The 18439-nt window shown below is 61.4% G+C and overlaps 2 protein-coding genes across 3 annotated transcripts; both read right to left on the bottom strand.

Annotated features, from left to right (window-relative positions):
* Window positions 1–396: 396 nt before the first annotated feature.
* ENSA (endosulfine alpha) lies at window positions 397–9629 on the bottom strand. Of its 2 annotated transcripts, XM_086628329.1 has the most exons (4): window positions 9525–9629; window positions 7067–7192; window positions 6782–6832; window positions 397–2522 (listed from the first exon to the last, which is right to left on the bottom strand). In XM_086628329.1, exons 1-4 carry the CDS (start codon window positions 9579–9581, stop codon window positions 2352–2354), a joined length of 405 nt encoding a protein of 134 aa, XP_086484455.1. In that variant the 5' UTR covers window positions 9582–9629; the 3' UTR covers window positions 397–2351. The 2 variants fall into 2 exon arrangements, with proteins under 2 accessions (XP_086484455.1, XP_086484456.1); XM_086628330.1 differs by lacking the exon at window positions 6782–6832.
* Window positions 9630–10830: 1201 nt separating this feature from the next.
* On the bottom strand, window positions 10831–17646 carry GOLPH3L (golgi phosphoprotein 3 like). The gene is made up of 5 exons (XM_086628312.1): window positions 17601–17646; window positions 16812–17004; window positions 12316–12447; window positions 12103–12217; window positions 10831–11645 (listed from the first exon to the last, which is right to left on the bottom strand). Exons 2-5 carry the CDS (start codon window positions 16992–16994, stop codon window positions 11218–11220), a joined length of 858 nt encoding a protein of 285 aa, XP_086484438.1. The 5' UTR covers window positions 16995–17004; window positions 17601–17646; the 3' UTR covers window positions 10831–11217.
* Window positions 17647–18439: the final 793 nt, after the last annotated feature.

Raw genomic sequence — 18439 nt, 5'->3', positions numbered from 1 at the left:
ATGCCTCCGAGAGTCAGGGCAGCTCCCATGGCACTGCTTCCTGTGAGAGATGGGCAGCGGGACAGATGGCGTCATCACCCGTCCGCTTCCTGCGCGGCTCCGGGGGCAGAATGGAAACAGCCCCACTGCACGGCCGTTACCCTTGTAAGGAATTGCTCCTGCCCTTTGCTCATCCGGTGGCGTCACAACCGTTTCCCCTTCCTGCGCAAGCACGCCTGGCATTTCCGGAAAGCCGGGGAAAGACGTGCTTGGAGAGCTGTCCCCTCCCTCTGCCGTCCCGCAGCACAGGGGCAGCCCCCCGGCTGGAATGCCCCTCTGCATTCTTCACTGGATTTCCTCTTTCTTTTTTCAGACAAAAAAAGCAAAACGAGCAAGCATAGCACTCTAAGAGAGAGATAACCATGTAAAAAATTAGATATATTTTATATATATGATTCGGATCTATTTACAACATGGCTGGGACAGACAGCAGGACACCCAAGGGGGTGGCACAGCCACTGCCAGTGCCGCCCCGGCCAGGTCACGCGGGGTCCGGAACGGCAGCGGAGCGCGAACTCGTGGTTACGATGGGCAGCCCCCATGCCGCTGTGCTCCCTCCCACTTCACAAAAACTGTCCTCTCGGCCACGGGGCTCACAGCACCCTGACGTGGGCTGCGGCTGGCTTGCTCCAAAGCGTCGGAGGGCGGACGCAAGCGTTCAGCACACCCTTGGCAAACGCCCTTCCGGGAAGTAACACCACGTTCCTCGCGCCAGCCAACAGCGGAAAACACGAGGAGTGACACAGGTTCTCGGGAAAGCCCGAGTGAGCCAGCCAAGAGCACACGTAAGGAAAGCTGTGCCCACGCAGAGCATCACCTGTCGCCTTCCTGCCTTGGTTTCTCCTGAACTGATGGGAATCCCGAAGGAAAAAAAAAATCCAAAAAAACCCACCCAAAAAAACCCTCTCCCCACCAAACAAAACCAAACCAAAACCCAACCAAAAAAAACCAAAAACCAAACCAGACATCCACTTGACTTCCTTTTGCCCACATGCCTGCACAGCCAGGCAGGTTGAGCGCTGCCCTGGCACAGGATGGGCAGCCGCTCCGTCTCCACAGCACAAGGAATGGACAGCACATGCACCAAGCAGGCACGTCGTTCTGCAGGCTGCAGCCACCACACCAACCTTCGGTTTGGTTTTGGGCTTTTTTCGGTTTGTTTTTTTCCAGCCTGGAACAAAGAAAAGGCAAGAAGAAAAAAAAAGGGAGAAAAAAAGAAAGAAATCCAAGCTTGGGGTGCCTGACACTGTCCACACGGGTTCATCTCTACACTCCTCCCTTCCTAATCTCCATGCTCGCTGTCTCCAGTGCTTTCTTTCCCCTTCCAGGGTGGTTATTCCCAGTTCTCCCTCTCTCCAGAGATCAGCTCCAACAGCTCTCATCTGCCTCAGCAGCCGCTGCCCAAGCACCAAAGTCCAGGCATCAGGCAGGGGCTGTACATGATGGACAGGGCTCTGCCCGCTGGGCTGCACCCCCTGTGCCCCGAGTGCCCTGCTGGTGGGATTCAGCTCACCACCTTCTGCTGCCTGCCGGGAGAGGAGCCACCTCCCACCCTTGCCAGGGCCAGAACTGGCTGGGGAGAGAGAACCCACCCCGACACCCTCCAGGGCAGCCGAGCGCCTCGCGCCGTGCCCCTCGGTCGCAGCCCTGCTCGGATGCAGCTGTGGTGGGGCTCTACCGCCGACGGCGAGCACCTCGCTGCAGCTCCACGCCATGAGGACCATTTCTAACACCGCCCAGCCCCTCCTGCGAGCAGGGCACAGACCCCAGGCAGCTCAGCCCAGCAACCCCGCCACGTAATTTTTTGTGTATCAGCTAATTTCTTCACTGACAAGCTCGACACACACCTATCTACACTTCCAGATCATGTGCTACACCTTTTGCCCCGCAGGTTCCTCCTCTGCGGACACCCAACGCCTGGAAGCGTCCACACGCCACGGCTCTGAGCTCTGCCCTCCTACCCAGCACCAAGCAGACAGCACGTGACTCCTCCGAGCACTTCCTTGCTTCTCCCGGGGCCGCTCGGCTCTCCCAGCGAGGAGGCAGCGCTGCAGTGGCTCTGCCAGCAAGGATGGTTTCAAACAGCAGGAAAATTACGGCAGCAAACCGACTCGCTAGGAGGCACGGCCCGGTCCAACCCGCCTGTGCGTCCCGGGCTCTGACACCTTCTCGGCTTTGGTGTGTGTTCTCTGGAAAAACTCAAACAACTATGTGGATTCTGGTGCTCCCGTCCCTATGGTACAGTGAAGTTCAATCCATTTAGCCAAAAGAAAAAAGAAAACAAGGAAAAGAAGCCAGCCCGTGAGCACAGGCTACCCTGCCAGTTTGCTGGTTACAAGCGAGGACTTTCTCTGCGGGAGGTCCTGCGGTGTGGGGATGTGGTCTCCTGTCACCAGGTTCTTGTCTGGCCCTGCACTTGGCAACTGCTTGTTCTTCATCTTCGCCTTGGCCATGTTGTAGTCACCAGAATCGAAGTACTTTTGCTGGAAGAGGGAGAGGAGTTTGGGTTACTGTGATTTGCAGGAGCAAAGGGGACACAGCAGGCACGGACACCTGGCTGCAAACGTGATCCTGCAAGGAGCTGCTGGGCTTGCTCAGAACCAGGCCCCAAAAACCACCATGCAAGAGGCCAACCCAAGCAAGGGAGCCCAGCCGGATCTAACAGGCCTTCGGCACCCCCCGCAGACCCCGGCGCCACTCGGACCCGCCCCAGCTCCAAGAGTTCCCCGGCGGCAGCGCCTGACGCAGGGCACCAGGGCACATCTTGTCCCTTTGCCCCCTCTGGGTGTTTGCACCCTGGCGTGACGCTTGCTGGGTAACGAGCAGCTTTGTCCTGCTCCGCCCTCGCGCCACGCTCGGCACCCGGGATTCAACCCTGGCCCAGACACTCTCAGACAGCCGAACGCAGCGCAGCCACGTCAGCGGGCACCTCCAGGCAGAGGCTCAGCCGCAGCGGCAAAGCCAGGGGGGTTTGCTGGCACAGCTCCTTCTGGCGTGGTGAGAGACATGGAGCACAGCCCGGCCTGTGCCAAGGCTGGCACCAGACTACCCAGGCTACCAACAGCCAAAACGACACAGGGAAATGCCCACGAAGGCGCAGCCGGAGGAGCCCTCCCTGCTGCAGGGCACCACTGACCCGGGTTCCAAGGGCGTTTTGCTCCCGTATCACACGCTCCACCGCGGGACTCCGTGCTCCTTCACGGTGCTGCCTCACCCCCGCAGCGCAGGAACGGCTGAGCACTAAAGCAGAGCTTGCACTGGTGCCCACAGCCAGGGTCTGCTGGACACCAGGAGCCCTGAGGAGCCCAGCTCTGCCCTGATGCACAACCAGGCCCCTGAAAGCCCAGTCCAGACAAAACACCCTTCCCCACTTCAGCACCAGTTAACCAACCCTCCTTCCTGGGCTTTAGGAGCTGTCACCGAAACCAGCAGTCCCAGTGCTCACAACAACAGCGAGAGCGAACACTGGGGCCCAACTTAAATGCCTCTATGCTAAGGCACGCAGCACGGGGAACAAGCAAGAGGAGTCAGAGGTGTGTGTGTGCCTGCAGGAATATTATTGGCATCACGGAGATGTGCTGGGATGAATCCTTTGACTGGAGTGTCAGAATGGAAGGGTACAGGCTCTTTAGGAAGGACAGGCAGGGTAGAAGAGGAGGAGGGGTTGCCCTCCATGTCAAAGACCAGCTGGAGTGCATGGAGCTGCACCTGTGGACGGATGAGGTGCCAACTGAGATCTTATGGGTCAGGATTAAAGGGAGGACAGGGACAGGGGACGAAGTAGTGGGGGTCTGCTACAGACCACCTGACCAGGAGGACGGAGTGGATGAGGCCCTCTACAGACAGATAGGAGCTGCCTCACGTTCACAAGCCCTGGTCCTCATGGGGGACTTCAACCACCCCAATATCTGTTGGAGGGACAACACGGCAGGGCATAGGCAATCCAGGAGGTTCCTGGAATGCATGGATGGTAACTTCCTTCTCCAAGAGATAGAGGAACCAATGAGGAGAGGTGCTTTGCTGGACCTTGTTCTCACCAACAAAGAAGGGCTGGTGGGGAACGTGACGCTCAAGGACAGCCTTGGCTGCAGTGACCATGAAATGGTGGAGTTCAAGATTCTAAGGGTAGCGAGGAGAGAGCACAGCAAGCTCACTGCCCTGGTCTTCAGGAGAGCACACTTTGGCCTCTTCAAGAATCTCTTGGTAGAGTACAATGGGATGAAGCCCTGGAGGGAAGAGGAGCACAAGAAATCTTGTTAATATTTAAGGATCATCTTCTCCAAGCTCAGGAGCGGTGCATCCCAATGAAGAGAAAGTCAGGTAGGAACACCAGGAGGCCTGCATGGATGAACAAGGAGCTCCTGGACCAACTCAGGCACAAAAAGGAGGCCTATAGAGGGTGGAAACAAGGACAGGCAGCCTGGGAAGAATACGGAGCGATTGTCCGAGCAACCAGAGATCAGGTTAGGAAAGCTAAAGCCCTGAAAGAGTTAAATCTGGACAGGGACATCAAGGGCAACAAGAAAAACTTCTATAGATATGTCAGTGATAAAAAGGGATCTAGGGAAAATGTAGGCCCTCTCCAGAAGGAACCAGGGGACCTGGCTACCAGGCATATGGAGAAGGCTGAGGTTCTCAAGGACTTCTTTGCCTCAGTCTTCACTGGCAAGAGCTGCAGCTGCACAGCCCGGTCCCAGAAGGCAAAGGCAGGGACAAGGAGAATGAAGAACTGCCCACTGTAGGAGAAGATCAGGTTTGAGACCATCTAAAGAACCTGAAGGTGGACAAGTCCATGGGACCTGATGAGGTGCATCCGCGGGTCCTGAGAGAAATGGCAAATGAAGTTGCTAAGCCACTATCCATCATATTTCACGAGTCATGGCAATCTGGTGAAGTTCCCAATGACTGGAAAAGGAGAAACATAGCCCCCATCTTTAAAAAGGGAAAAAAAGAAGACCCAGGGAACTACAGGCCAGTCAGTCTCACCTCTGTGCCTGGCAAGATCATGGAGCAGATCCTCCTGGTGACTGTGCTAAGGCACATGGAAAATAAGGAGGTGATTGGTGACAGCCAACATGGCTTCACTAAGGGCAAATCCTGCCTGACTAATTTCGTGGCCTTCTATGATGAGGTTACAGCATTGATGGATAGGGGAAGAGCAACTGACATCATCTACCTGGATTTATCCAAAGCATTTGACACTGTCCCACACGACATCCTTGTCTCTAAACTGGAGAGACATGGATCTGACGGATGGACCACTTGGTGGATAAGGAATTGGCTGGATGGTCGCACTGAAAGAGTTGCAGTCAATGGCTCAGTGTCCAGGTGGAGGCCAGTGACGAGTGGTGTTCCTCAGGGGTCAGTACTGGGGCCAGTGCTATTTAACATCTTTGTTGGTGACATGGACAGTGGGATCAAGGGCACCCTCAGCACGTTTGCCGATGACACCAAGATGTGTGGTGTTGTGGACCGCTGGAGGGAAGGGATGCCATCCAGAGGGACCTGGACAGGCTGGAGAGGTGGCCTGTGAGAACCTCATGAAGTTCAACAAGGTCAAGTGCAAGGTCCTGCACGTGGGTCGGGGCAATTTCAAGCACAAGGACAGGCTGGGTGGAGAATGGATTGAGAGCAGTCCTGAGGAGAAGGACTTGGGGCTGTTGGGTGATGAGAAGCTCAACATGAGCCAGCACCGTGCGCTGGCAGCCCAGAGAGCCAACCGTGTCCTGGGCTGCTCCCAAAGCAGCGTGGGCAGCAGGTTGAGGGAGGGGATTCTGCCCCTCTGCTCTGCTCTCCTGAGACCCCCCTGCAGTGCTGCCTTCAGCTCTGGGGGCCCCAACATCAGAAGGACATGGAGCTGCTGGAGCGGGGCCAGAGGAGGCCACGGAGATGATCCAAGGGCTGGAGCACCTCTGCTCTGGAAACGGGCTGGGAGAGTTGGGGCTGTTCAGCCTGGAGAAGAGAAGGCTCCGGGGAGACCTTCCAGCACCTCCCAGTGCCTAAAGGGGCTACAGGAAAGCTGGAGAGGGGCTTTGGACACGGCCAATGGCTTTAAACTGAAAGAGGGGAGATTTAGATTAGATACAAGGAAGAAATTCTTCCCTCTGAGGGTGGTGAGGCACTGGACCAGGTTGCCCAGAGCTGTGGCTGCCCCATCCCTGGAAGTGTTCAAGCTTGGAGCAACCTGGTGTAGTGGAGGGTGTCCCTGCCCATGGCAGGGGGGTTGGAACTGGATGGTCTTGAAGGTCCCTTCCAACCCAAACCATGCTGTGATTCTATGAAAGGGAAGCCGAGGGCAGAGCCAAATCCTGTGCAGCGTGACACGGAGACACTGCGTGTCCGGAGCTGGGCAGGGCACGCAGCCGTTGTCTGCCAGCAGCTCCGGAGGGATTTGCGTTCTTGCAGCAGCCTCCGCACAGAGAGCCAGCAGGGACAACCCAGGCGAGCTGCAGATGGCTTGGCTGAATTATCTTTCCAGTGAGCACAGTCAGAGGTTTGGCTTCTGGCACCGGTACCAGCAGTGGAGATGCCGCCACCTGACTCACCGGTGTGCGCAGTGCCCTTTGTGCCAGCCCAGAACCCAGCAAGGTGCAGGCCAGAGGGAAAAACTCGGGCCCATGGCATCTCAGGGGCCCACTGAACCCCAGGGAGCACAGCAGCCAGGAGGGGATTTCTGCACTTTTTTTGCCTTTGGACCCCAGGTTTCAGACCAGGGGGTGGAGGACAGGGTGGGATCCACCACCAGGGCAGATGCACAGAGCAAAACCACCCAAGAGGTGGCACCTTTTGGGTTCTGAGCAGGCACAAGCCCTTCCTGCTTGACCACAGCAGCCCTCACTGCTTCAGCTGTGTGCCCGCTGGGTGGCATATCCAGCACAGGCACTGAAAGGAACTTGGCCCACGGGTTCAACGGACTCTTTGGCCCCTGGGGAATCTTGTTGTGACTCCTCTGGCTGGCTGGAGCTTGGCTGCCTCTGCCATTGAGGGAGGAGAGGCCATGGACGAGCCACAGCAGAGAAACACATACCCCTTTCTGCAGTCTCTTCATGAGGAAGTCGGAGCCTCCGGGCTTCTGGCCCAGGCTGGGGTATTTGGCCTTCAGTTTCACTTCTTCTGCTCTCTCAGGGGTGACACTTTCCTTCTCCTGTGTGTCCTGAAACACAGTGTGGGGGGCGGAAAGCCCTTCAGAAAAACACACCCCTGCAAGGCTGTAACACAATCCTCAGCAGCGCGCCCGAACCCCGGTGTGCCCAGCAAGGTGTGGTCCCTGGGAAAACCTGCCGTGCTCAGAGAATATACAAACACCCTCCCAGACAGAAAGGCTTTCACCTCCAGTACCTGTGGAAACAGGTGAAGACCCTCTCCCTGCCTCCTTCCAGATGGGAGCCCCTGCAGGTGACGTCTGGCTTCGCAAACTGGGCTTGAACATCACCACAAGTCGCTGCTGGACAAGAACCTTCCCCTGCCCAGCGGCAGGTCAGACCAGCAGCAACAAACGTCAGCCCAGAGCTGCCCAGTATGACGGGCTGCGGCAGCGCACTGGGAGGGTTCAACCGTGCCGCAGTACAGCTGAGATGGGAGAAACTCTTCTGCTCCAAAAACCAACGTATTGGGAATGACACCCAGCAGCACAGCACTGCTTTAGCACCTGTTGCACAGCCCCAGGAGTTTCAGGATGTTCCAGGAAGCCGCTCAGCCTGCTGGAACCCCGGGACTCCTGGGGCCACGGTAGCAGGAGGTGCCAGGCCCTGGCTGTCACTCTTGCCAGCAGGGACAACGCTGGCAGACGTGTCAGTGGCAGCTTTGCCAACAGGTGTCTGTGCATCTCCTCCGGTGCGGAGCCCCTGACCGGCTCCAGCCCCGCAGAGGCTGCCCGCCCCACGCAGTAAGCATAGCGGAACACTGCCACCATGAGCCTCCACCCCTTCCGTGGAGCAGGAAAGCCCTCGGCATCGTACAGGGTGGCAAGCTGGCAGGGTACAGCCGGCAGTCACGCGGGGTGGAGGTGGGCAGGATGGCAGTCCCGGGCTCCCCAGGGGCGAGGTACTGGTGATACTGAGGGGACACGCTCCTGGCGTTCGGTGGCCAGGACTTCCCTTCCCAGGCAGCCAAACGCAGAACTGGAGCCTGCGACCCCCCAGCTGGAAAGCACTGCTGGCACTGCAAGAGATTTCCAGCGTGATCTTCCACTGGTGCTGAGCCAGGGGAGCAGCTGTTTGTGGCACCCCCAGCCCAGGGGCCGGCTCCCCACCGTGGCAGCGCCCGCACCTGCCGGGGCTGGCACGAAATGCTCTGCAGCTGTGTCTTGGAGAGACGGAGCGAGCCTGCATTAATGACAGCTCCCCACAGTCCCAACTGGGACAACTGGAGCCATGAGCAGCAGGGGATGCGCAGGCTCGGCGCATCCCGCTCGCAGCCCCAGCCGCGCAGGCTGCCCCTCACGCCCCCACCCACGGGGGTGCCCAGAGATGGACGGCGGGGGAAGGTGCCGAGAGTCTCGTCACGATCTTCAGCTTCTGCGCCCCGCCAGGCTTCGCCCACGCTCCACCCGGAGGAGCCCGGCTCTCCTGCGCCGTCTCCATGACCAGGAGCCGTGCCAGTGCGTGCCACTTGGCCGTGCCGCAGCGCCGGGCGCCCCGCAAGCCCCGACACCGCGCAGCCTGAGGCAGGTTTTGGCAGCAGGAGCCACAGCTTTGCCCGCCGTGGCCCTCCCACCATCTCAGCCCGCTCTCCTCAGCTCTTCGGCTCCAAACTCCCTCCCCCTGCCCGCCGCAAGCACCGGCGGCTCCCGTCACCCCGCCTCTCCCGCACCGCCCGGGTGCCACCGCACCCCGCTCCTCGCCCACCTCGTGGGCACCGCTCCTGCGGCGCCCGTGTTCTCAACGCCTGACCCCCGTGTGCCCCCGCCCCGGGGAGCGCCCGCCGCCTCCTCCGGGTGCAGCTGCGCCTCCTTCCCGCGCCCAGCCCCGGAGCTCAACCAACGCCGGGAAAGGGGAAGGAGCTGCGACACCCCGCGGGGGCCACGCCGGCAGCGGGGACGGCGGCGGCTCTGCCCGCACACCGCGAGCGGCGGGACCGCCCCGCGGGGGCTCGGCCGTGCGCCCGGGGACCCACCGGCCACCCCGCTGCCCGCCACTCGCTCTGCCCCAGCGGGGCGGCCGCCAGCCGCAGCGGGGCTCGGCCCCCGCGGGGAGAACCGGGGGGGGCCGCAGCGCCCCGGCCCCGGGAGGGTCGAAACCCGAACCGCAGCCGGGCCCGGCGCCGCGGCAGCGGGCAGCACCCCCGGGGTCCCCCGCCGCCCCCGCACAGCCTAACGCCGCCATCGACACTGAGCCATCCCTCCAGCCCTGCCGGAAGTCCAGCCCCCCACCAGAACCACAGCCAATGAGAGACGAGCACTCATCGGAAGGACAAGACAAAGAGCCAATCCGCGCACGGGGCCGAGCCAATGGGAGCCGGCCGCAGCCCGCCCCGGCCGTCCCCACCTGTTTCTCCTGCCCGGTCTCCTCCGTGCGGACGCCGGTACCGAGCGGGGCTGCCATGGCGGGAGCGGGGATGACGGGGGGAGGGCACCTCCGCGCCCCGCGAGCCCTCTGCTCCCTCCGGCCCCGCGCTCTGCTCCAAAATGGCCGCCGCCGCCCCCTAACGCCTGAGCTGCCTGACGGACAGGCGCGCTGCCCAATGGGCATATGGAGGCGGCTGCGGTGACATCATATCTGACCAACCAGCGCCCGCGGGGGGCGGGGAGAGGGGCGGGGCCGTCCCGGCGGGAGCGGCCACTGGCCAATGGGAAGTGAGACAGCCCCAGGGGGGCGGGGCGGGGCCGCGGGGGGCCGGGCAGCCGCACGGCGGGGGGTTGGCGCGGCGCCGGGCCCGCTCCCCGGCTGCCCCCCGCAGGCAGCGGGGACCCCGGGGCGGGACGCGCCGGGACGCGCCGCCCCGCCGGCAGCGCACCGCACGGCAGCACCGGCCCCCGGCGAGGGGGAGGCGCCGGTGCGAGGCGGGGCCACCCCCACCGCCACCGCCGGAGTTCGGGGACCCGCCGGCAGCGCCCACCCCCCTGCGAAGGGGCCGGGGCAGCGCTCGGGCGGCGGGGACCGGCCCGTGGGGCGGCGAACGGATGTCGGGGCGATGCCGCCCGGCTGGTGCCACCTGCGGCCCGAGGTGCCCCGGGCCCGGGCCGGGCAGGGCGGGGGACACGGCCCGGCGCGCGGCCCCGCTGCCCGCACGCAGCGCTGGGGGCGGGCATGGAGCAGCGCTGAGCCCACCCTGCAAGTTCCCGAGACAAGTGCCACTGGCACCTCCGGGCACCCCGGGGACCCCCCTGTGCCACGCCAGCGTGCTGCCCGCGCCCCTCTGAACCCAAACCGCAAAGGGCAGCCCGACCCGCCGCAGCTCCGGACACGGATCTCAATGCCCAGGACTCCCTCAGCTGCAGGGAAATAGGTTTAAAAGAACCACAGGAGATCAGAGGAGGGGGAATAAAAATAGAAAATAAATCACAGTTTAACTTTTCCTCTTACTGGGAAGAGTGGGGGTGTGATGAGGGCACGGCCCGGGGGGGCCCAGCCCCGGACAGGGCTCCACAGCCTTTGCGGAGCTGCTCCTCGCTGGCGAGGCGTGCCAAGGGCGCTGGGATGCCCGGGCTGCCCCAGCTGCCGGACCCCTCAGAACCAGCTCCTGCCCACTCCCCTGCCCGGACCCTGCGCCGGGAGGACGTGGGCGTAGGGGAACCCGCACTGCCCGGGCAGCTCCAAGGCAAGACCTGTGTGTGGAACAGGGAGTCATGGAGGCAACTGGACAAGGTGGCACGCCAGGAGCACACGGGGCGTGCAGGCTGCTCCGCAGCCCCGTTTCGGCCAGGGTTTGGCCCATCTGAGCAGCTCGGAGGCACAGCAGGGCTCCGCCACCTCCCAGCTTGGTGCTGGTCCGAGAAGGAAACCCACGGGCAAGGGGCACTGGGAGGGGAGCGAAGAGCCACTGCCACCTCTCCCCAGAGGCAGTGGCCTCCGGAGAAGCGTGTGACCTGCCCACACCGGTGGGCTCTCACCCCCCACCCTTGCCTGGTGCCCCCGAGCTGAGCCTACCCGCTGCTGCAGGAATGCTATGCCCAAGTACCCCAGCCCCGTGCCAAGGGGGTGAGGCTCCCCCACCTGCTCTGGGGGGCTCGGGGGCTTTTTAGGACTTATTGAAGGCTGCCAGGACAGCCCAAATCATCTCTGTGCCCTTGGCTTTGGCAGCTTCCACCTCCGGGTCCATATCGAGGAGGTCCTTGGTCCTGTTCATGGCCACATCGTACTTGTCATCCGCGAGGCTGGCAAAAACGTTCTCCAACACGTCTGAGGAGTGGGCCAGCACCAGGAGAGCCAGAGTCCTGCGGTCCATGCGGTGGGGGTCGTTCACCCAGCGCTCCAGCACGCTCTCCTGGAGCTTCTTCACCAAGCGCTGCTTCTCAGTGGCGTTGCTGACGGGGTGGGTGGTCATGTCGAAGAGCAGGAAGTTCTGCTTCTCTGTGGTGAGGATGCCCTTCTCCACCAGCGCCTTGGCGATGCGCTCGCGCACGTTCCTCAGCTGGTACTGCAGCTTGAAGGGGTTCCAGGTCTCCCCTGCAGAAGAGTGGGCTCCGCTCAACACCGGGGCAGCGGTGGCTTTGCCACCCAACCCCAGTGCCCAGGTCGCCTCCAGTCCAGGACTGTCTGTGCTCACACGGACACCCATCGCTGCTGCTCTGCCTCCCCTTCGGCTGCACTGACCCGCTTCGCCCACCAGTCCGAGCTGGCAAAGCTCCGCACAGCCGCAGGGCACAGCAGCCCTTCCGAAAGCCCCTTCTGCCCCGGGCCGCGGAGCCCGGACTCGGTGCAGACTCAGCATGAAAAAACGCGGCAACGGGGAGCGAGGTCCAAGTATTCCACTGAGTTCTCAACAAAAAAAAGACATGGAAAACCATTCCCTGCCCCCACGTTCAGCCTGCCCCTGTCCCGCTGTCAGTATCCTGCCCGGCCCCGGCGGAGCGAGGGGATGGCTGCGCCGCGATGACGGGACGGGCAGCGGGAAGGGCCCTACCCGTGAGCAGCTCTATCCACGTCTGCACCGTCTCTGCAGAGTCCGTGGCCTTGATGTGCCGGAGGGTCTCATCCAGCAAGACGTCACCAGTCGGCGCGTCCGACTTCAAGAGCACCTGGAAAGACAAAGCGTAAACGCGGCATAAGGCCGGGCACAGACGTCGGAGCCCCGCCGCCCGCCGGGCCCCCAGCCCAGCTCCTGTGGCACCTTCACCTTCCTCTCCAGCAGCCTCCTCTTCCTGAGCGAGAGCGGCTCCAGGCGGATCCGGCCGCGCAGAGCCAGCTCGATGAGGATGCCGCCGCGCAGCCCCGCGGAGATGCAGTCATTCCAGAAGGAGGTGTAGCCCTGGGGGAGAGAGGATGGACGAACGGGGAAGGGGAGCCCTGCCGAGCCCCTCACCTCTCCCAGCCCTCTCCGGCACCTTTCCCAGTTCCCGCTGACAGCTCTGCCTCCCAGCCCGCAGTTTCCCACTCCCAAGTGACCGGCACCCCCAACCAACCCCCTCCATGCCCAAACTCTCCCCGTAACCACTGAGCAATTCAGGCTGTGTCCTTCCCGCTGCACCCACGGCCCGCCGACGTGCCCCAGGCTGGCCGGGCACCAAAAAAATCCGATACCGGTAAACATTCCAAGCAAGACCGAGAGAAGCGGAGACCCTTTCCGCTGCCGAGCCGCGGCCGTGGGACATCGCTGCTGCTGCGGCGCTGCAACCAGCGACGCAAGCGCTGCTCTGCCCGGCCTCAGCACCCACTGCAGACGTGCGTGGGGGGAATCGGAGGAGAAATCCGCTCTTCTCCTGGAAGAAAGCTGCCACCAGCTCCAGGCATACCCTGAGAGTAATCAGCTGTACGAGGAAATCGCTTGTCAGGCCCGTGAAGAAGAGTTTCCCTGCTCCCCATGGCATGAGCCATGGGGCACCGGCTGAGGCACACGCCAGCTCCCACCACCAGGCGCAAGAGCTTGTGCTCACACACCCCCCAGCTCAAATCCGCCCACAGACTCCTGCAAGGGAAGAGAAAATTTCTAGTTGGGGATGAAGGAGAGGAAAATCCATCCCATCTGTGCCCCTGGAGCTGGCGCCTTGGGGCAGGGTGCAGCACTTGGGGTCCCGCCAGCGCAGGGGCTGCTGCTGCCCAGCTCTGCTCGGACTCAGCACGTTCCACACCCGGCCCCAAGCTCTATTCTCCGAGCCCGCCACGGGACAGGGTCCTCATCCCGAGAAGCGGAAGCTCCAAAAATCATTAAGGTGTTTGGCAAAGCAACACCAAGGCGCAGAGGTCTGGAAAATACCACCCACAAGGAACCAGCAACGGAATCGGGGTTTTCAGTCCAGGGAAGAGAAGACAGAGGGAGAAGAGGATGAGGGGGGGTCGAACGCATAAAAGGCAGCAGCAAAAAGGAAGGGAATGGCCACTGTGCATGGGACAGTCCTGGGCTAAAACTGTAGCCAGAGAGATTGGCACTGACACCAGGAAGAAATAACAGTCCAGACAAGAAAGCCCGGGAATGGTTCACCAAGGCGGCGGTGAAGGGAAGTCTTGGTCCCATGAGGTTGAAGGACATTCAACTGCTGCTTCTCTGATAATCAACTGATGTTCAGCTTGGAGAAGAGAAGGCTCTGGGGTGATCTTATTGCAGCCTTCCAGTACCTAAAGGGGGCCTACAGGAAAGCTGGAGAGGGGCTTTTGACAAGGGCGTGTAGTGACAGGACACGGGGCAATGGATTTAAACTGAAAGAGGGGAGATTTCGATTGGATAGAAGGAAGAAATTTTTCCCTCTGAGGGTGGTGAGGCACTGGCACAGGTTGCCCAGAGAAGCTGTGGCTGCCCCATCCCTGGCAGTGTTCAAGGCCAGGTTGGATGAGGCTTTGGGCAACCTGGTGTAGTGGAGGGTGTCCCTGCCCATGGCAGGGGGGTTGGAACTGGATGATCTTTGAGGTCCCTTCCAACCCAAAGCATTCCATGATTTGATTCTATGATTCTCAGGAGAAAGCTGCCCCTGGTTTGAAGCACCGGGACAGCCCAGGCAACCTCTGGGTTCCCTTCTTCCGCTCGTCTTTTATCCCTCCATGAGAACAAAGCCCAGTTGTTCCGACCCGATGACTTGGCTCCCAGTGCTGCAGGGAGCGGCTCAGCTGGGCTGGGAACGAATGGGGCTCTGGTGCTGGAGATGAGCCCAAGGAGGGGTGAGTCCAGCGGGCGCAACGTCAGAAGGCGCTTATCTGCACAGGGATGCCAACACACCAGGAACGCTCTGGCCCATCCGTAACTGCCTTTTCGTTGCTTTTTTTCCCTGGAGGGAGCGGTGGGGAGGAGAGAAAGGGCAGGTCTAAAGCTACCAAGAGGCTGCAGGCAAAGCAGCTCCTTTTTTAAGGGAAAAAGCAGAGAACACGCAGCCCTCCTCCAGCCCGTACGGGTCACCTCCTGTCCCCAGCGTGTCTGTTTACACGGCGCATCTGGAAACTGGGTTACTCAGCTGGCGTAGCACAGAGAACCATAAAAGAAATGAAAATCTTTATTTGCTTTCTTCACTTCCTCGTGAGGAAAGACAAAGCAACCTTTCATCCCTGCCCTGCTGACTCCCATTCGCAGGGGACGCAGGTTTTTGCACGCGCCCTTTAGGAACAAGTTCTGCAGAACAGCGTGTGGAGGTGACTGAAAGTTTCAGTTCACGGGGCTGAACGCACGTTACCCCCAGGAAACGTGACGGGGTCTGAAACCAAACCAGTCAAAAGCTCCTGGGTTAATTTCAGCTTCTGGAATCAGACTGGTCACAAATGCCAGGCTGGTGGGCAGCTGGCTTCTCCCAGATGGACAGACTGGTGCTTAAAATAACAAATTACACTGCAGGCTCATTGGATTTGGCTAAAATTGTCTTTTTTTTCCCCCAATCATCAAACCATGAGTGAACAGAGCTGGGAAAACCCAATGTCTGGGGCTACTGCTGCCTCTGGTCTTCCTTCTGAGATGGAGGAATGCGGAAAGACAGAATGGAAAAAAGAAAAAAAAAAGTGTGACAAGCTTTTTTTCCTTATCTATTGTGCTCTCCTAACTTCCTGGTGGCTGAAGGACCATTCCCAGAAACATACTAACCAAGCCAAGAACACTAAACATAGCCCAGGAAGAAAGCAGACCATGCCATACTCCTAGGCTGCCCTTAAATATTTGCTCCAAAATTATTTGCATGATGTTCTCTTTATAGCCCCGCTCTCCCCTTACTTCCTGTTCAGCTCGGCAAGTTCTAGATCTTATCTGGGTTCCTTAAACAGGACGGCTACAAGCCTCTGTCGCTCACGCCACCCGCAGCTCTCCGCTCCCGGATCTGCGAGCGTGGTCCACGGAGAAGCCGTGTCCCGAGCAGGTCTATGTGACAGCGAGGCTCCACCAACCAACTCAGCAGCAGCAGAGCCCTACGGAAAAAAAAGTTCAGGCACCTCACGGGGAGCTGATTCCAAGCCAGAGAAAGAGATGAAGAGGTGTCTCATCTACCACAGCTTTGACTGGGTCTCCTTTCCTCAGGGTGGGAGGCAGGCTGATAGGAAAGGTGCTCCTGGAGCCGAAAAACCTGTGTTTAAGGCTTTCTTCTGCCATTATCATCCCCAGAAGCACCTCGGGCAACTGGTTACCTTCCCCTGGTCTTGATTTCCCCATCTGCTTGACAGGAATAGCAGCATCAGCTTCGCCCAAAGAGATCAAGCCGATGTGTGCACCGAAGGGGACAAGGCGTGCCGACGTGGCAGATAAGAGCCGAGCAGCTCGGTGAACTCGGCACGGGGCGTCTTCTCCCTTCCCCACCGCTCGTTCTAGGCAGAGTTGGGAAACAAGTTCCCACCGACTGATAAGCACAAACCAACTCAGTTTGACTGGGGTCCCCTTCCAGCAGGGAATAACCCCCAGAAACAACCAGCTCCGAAGTTTGTCCACGGCTGCCAAGGAAAGTGGAGGGTGTCCCTGCCCGTGGCAGGGGGGCTGGAACTGGATGATCTTTGAGGTCCCTTCCAGCCCCAACCACTCTGTGATTCCGTGAACACCACCAAAGCGGAACACACGGAGCGCCCAGCAAAGGGATTCCCACCCAGCCCCGCTCCCCTCAAGCCTGGAGCTGCACGCCACCATTCCAGCCCGGCTAAGGAAACTGCCACCCAGAAAACAGACGTGGCTCCTGCCACCTCTGCCGTTGCTGCGCTCACACCCGTCCTGCACCCACTTGCAACTCTCAGTCCAGCCGCCTTCTCTCAAAACCTGCCCCTGCCGTTTTTCACATCAATTTTTAACCAAGCGGGAACAGCGCTCAGAGCGCCCCTGTGTGCCAGCCGATGGTTCCGGATAGGCGAGCGCACTCGGGGCAGGGAAGAGGACATTCACCATCTGGTGCACCAGCTGAGGCTCCTTTTACCCCACAGCTTTGACCTCGGCAAAGTACAAACCCACCTTTGCTCTGCAAACGGCAGTCGCACAATACCGTACGGCACCGTCCCCTCCGGCCGCTTCTTACGGTCCCTGCGGCAGAGCCGGCGGGACAGCACTCGGAAGCGACCTGCGCCGCTGGGTTTAAGCTACAGACAAAGGCGGTTTGTGCCCAGCAGGTTGGCTTTGCGGAAGGGGATTCAGAGGGACTCGGACAATCCCATCTGCCGCTCGCTGAGAACCTCACCGCCAGGCTCGCCACGGCAGCGCTGCCGCGCGGCGGCCAAAAGCACCTGCCTTACCTCCTTGTCCTTCAGCCCCAGGAGCAGCACCTCCTCCATGAGCGTGAGGCGGATATCCTTGGAGTCGTCAGCATCATCGTCATTCAGGTCTCTGTCTGCAGCCGCATCTTCCTCGCTGTCGGGCTTCTTGTCCAGGTTCCTTCCCGCCTCGGCACGCCGGCCTCGGTGCGTTAGCGTCGTCATGTCCCCTCGGCTGGGCACGCAGAGAACTGGCGTCTGCCCCGTTTCTCAACACGATGGACAAGTGCAAAGCCCCAAGACCCAAACCCCAGACTCCAGGGAGCAACAGAACGGGGACAAGGGACGCCCTCCCTTCCGCCCAGGGATTTGCAGCTTGCTCTCCCCGGGACGGCCGTCCCAGGGGCACTGCCAGGCATCGGCCATCGCCCATCCAGGAGCGGCTGGCACGTTCAGGGAGAGGAGGGGAGGCGTGAGCCCCAGCCGAGTCCTTTCACGCGGGGACCCCCCGGCGGGGTCCCGCACCCGGACAGGCCGGGGGACACCGGGCAGCGGCCCCGGGCGATGCACCTGCCTGGGCACGGCTCCTTCCCACCTCCCCCCCGCGCAACCCGCTTCCAGCCGACACCCCCCACGGGCGCAGGAGCTGCACGGTCGGGGTCGCACCCCCACGCTGCCACCCCCAAACCTCCCACGAGCACCCCGCGCCCCCCGCAGCACTAACGACACCCCTCAACCTCTCCCCGGCGGAACGAGCGGCCGTGCCGCCCCCCTTCCCGCCCGGAGTTTCGGGCCGAGGAACAAAACCCGGGACGCTCTTCCCGACCGTACCGCTGCCCGGCGGCTCCTTCCCACGCTCCGCTCCCGACGATCCAACTTCGGGGCCGGGGAGCGGAAAAGCTTCCTGCCGGGGCCAGGGAGGGCGGGAGCTCCGGGAGCGCAGCCCGGTGCGCGGCGCCGGCAAATGGGAGCGCGCCCGGCCGGGAGCCTCCAATGAGCGCGGCCAGCGCCGCGGGTTTCCCAGCCTCCTCCTCCTCCTCCTCCCCTCCCCGGGAGGAAGGCCGGCTGCACTCCCCGCCCCGTCCCCGCGGAGCCAGGAGGAAGCGCTCGCAGCCGCGTCGAACGAGCCCCGGGCAGCAGCAGCGCCCGCCCGGTGCCGGCCAGAGCCCCGGTTCGGCGCCACGAACCGGGGAGGAACGCGCATCCCCCCGGCAGGCGCCGGCCCCGGCCCCGCGCGGCTGCTCCCGCCGCCAAACCTCATCTCGCCCCTTTTTTTGCCAAATTTGCTCCCGCCGCGCTCCCCCGCGCAGGGTCCGCCCCGGCCGGGAGCTCCCGGTACCGCGCGCTGTGCCGGAGCCCCCAGCGCGCGGCGGTGCCCGCGGCGAAGAAACACGCAGCGACGAAACGTCAACAGTTTTAATTGCGGAATGATCAAAAGAGACTGTTAATTTAGCGTGGAAAACGCCACGAAACCGTCAGCTGTCCCCAGCAAGCACGCGGGAACGGCTTCACTCCGATCCCTCGCCAGCACGGGGAAAAGGAACGTCTTTTTGTTGGGAACAGGAACGGCACCGGGTCCGCCCCCTGCGATCAATCGCTCCAAGTACCCACAGGCTTATCCCAGTAACTCACACCATGGTAACAGGTGCCTGCCATAGATCACCACTGGT

This window comes from Tauraco erythrolophus, chromosome 30, assembly GCF_009769465.1.
Source record: "Tauraco erythrolophus isolate bTauEry1 chromosome 30, bTauEry1.pri, whole genome shotgun sequence".
In the NCBI taxonomy this organism is placed as follows: Eukaryota; Metazoa; Chordata; class Aves; order Musophagiformes; family Musophagidae; genus Tauraco; species Tauraco erythrolophus.
This window is presented reverse-complemented; position numbering and strand designations above follow the sequence as displayed.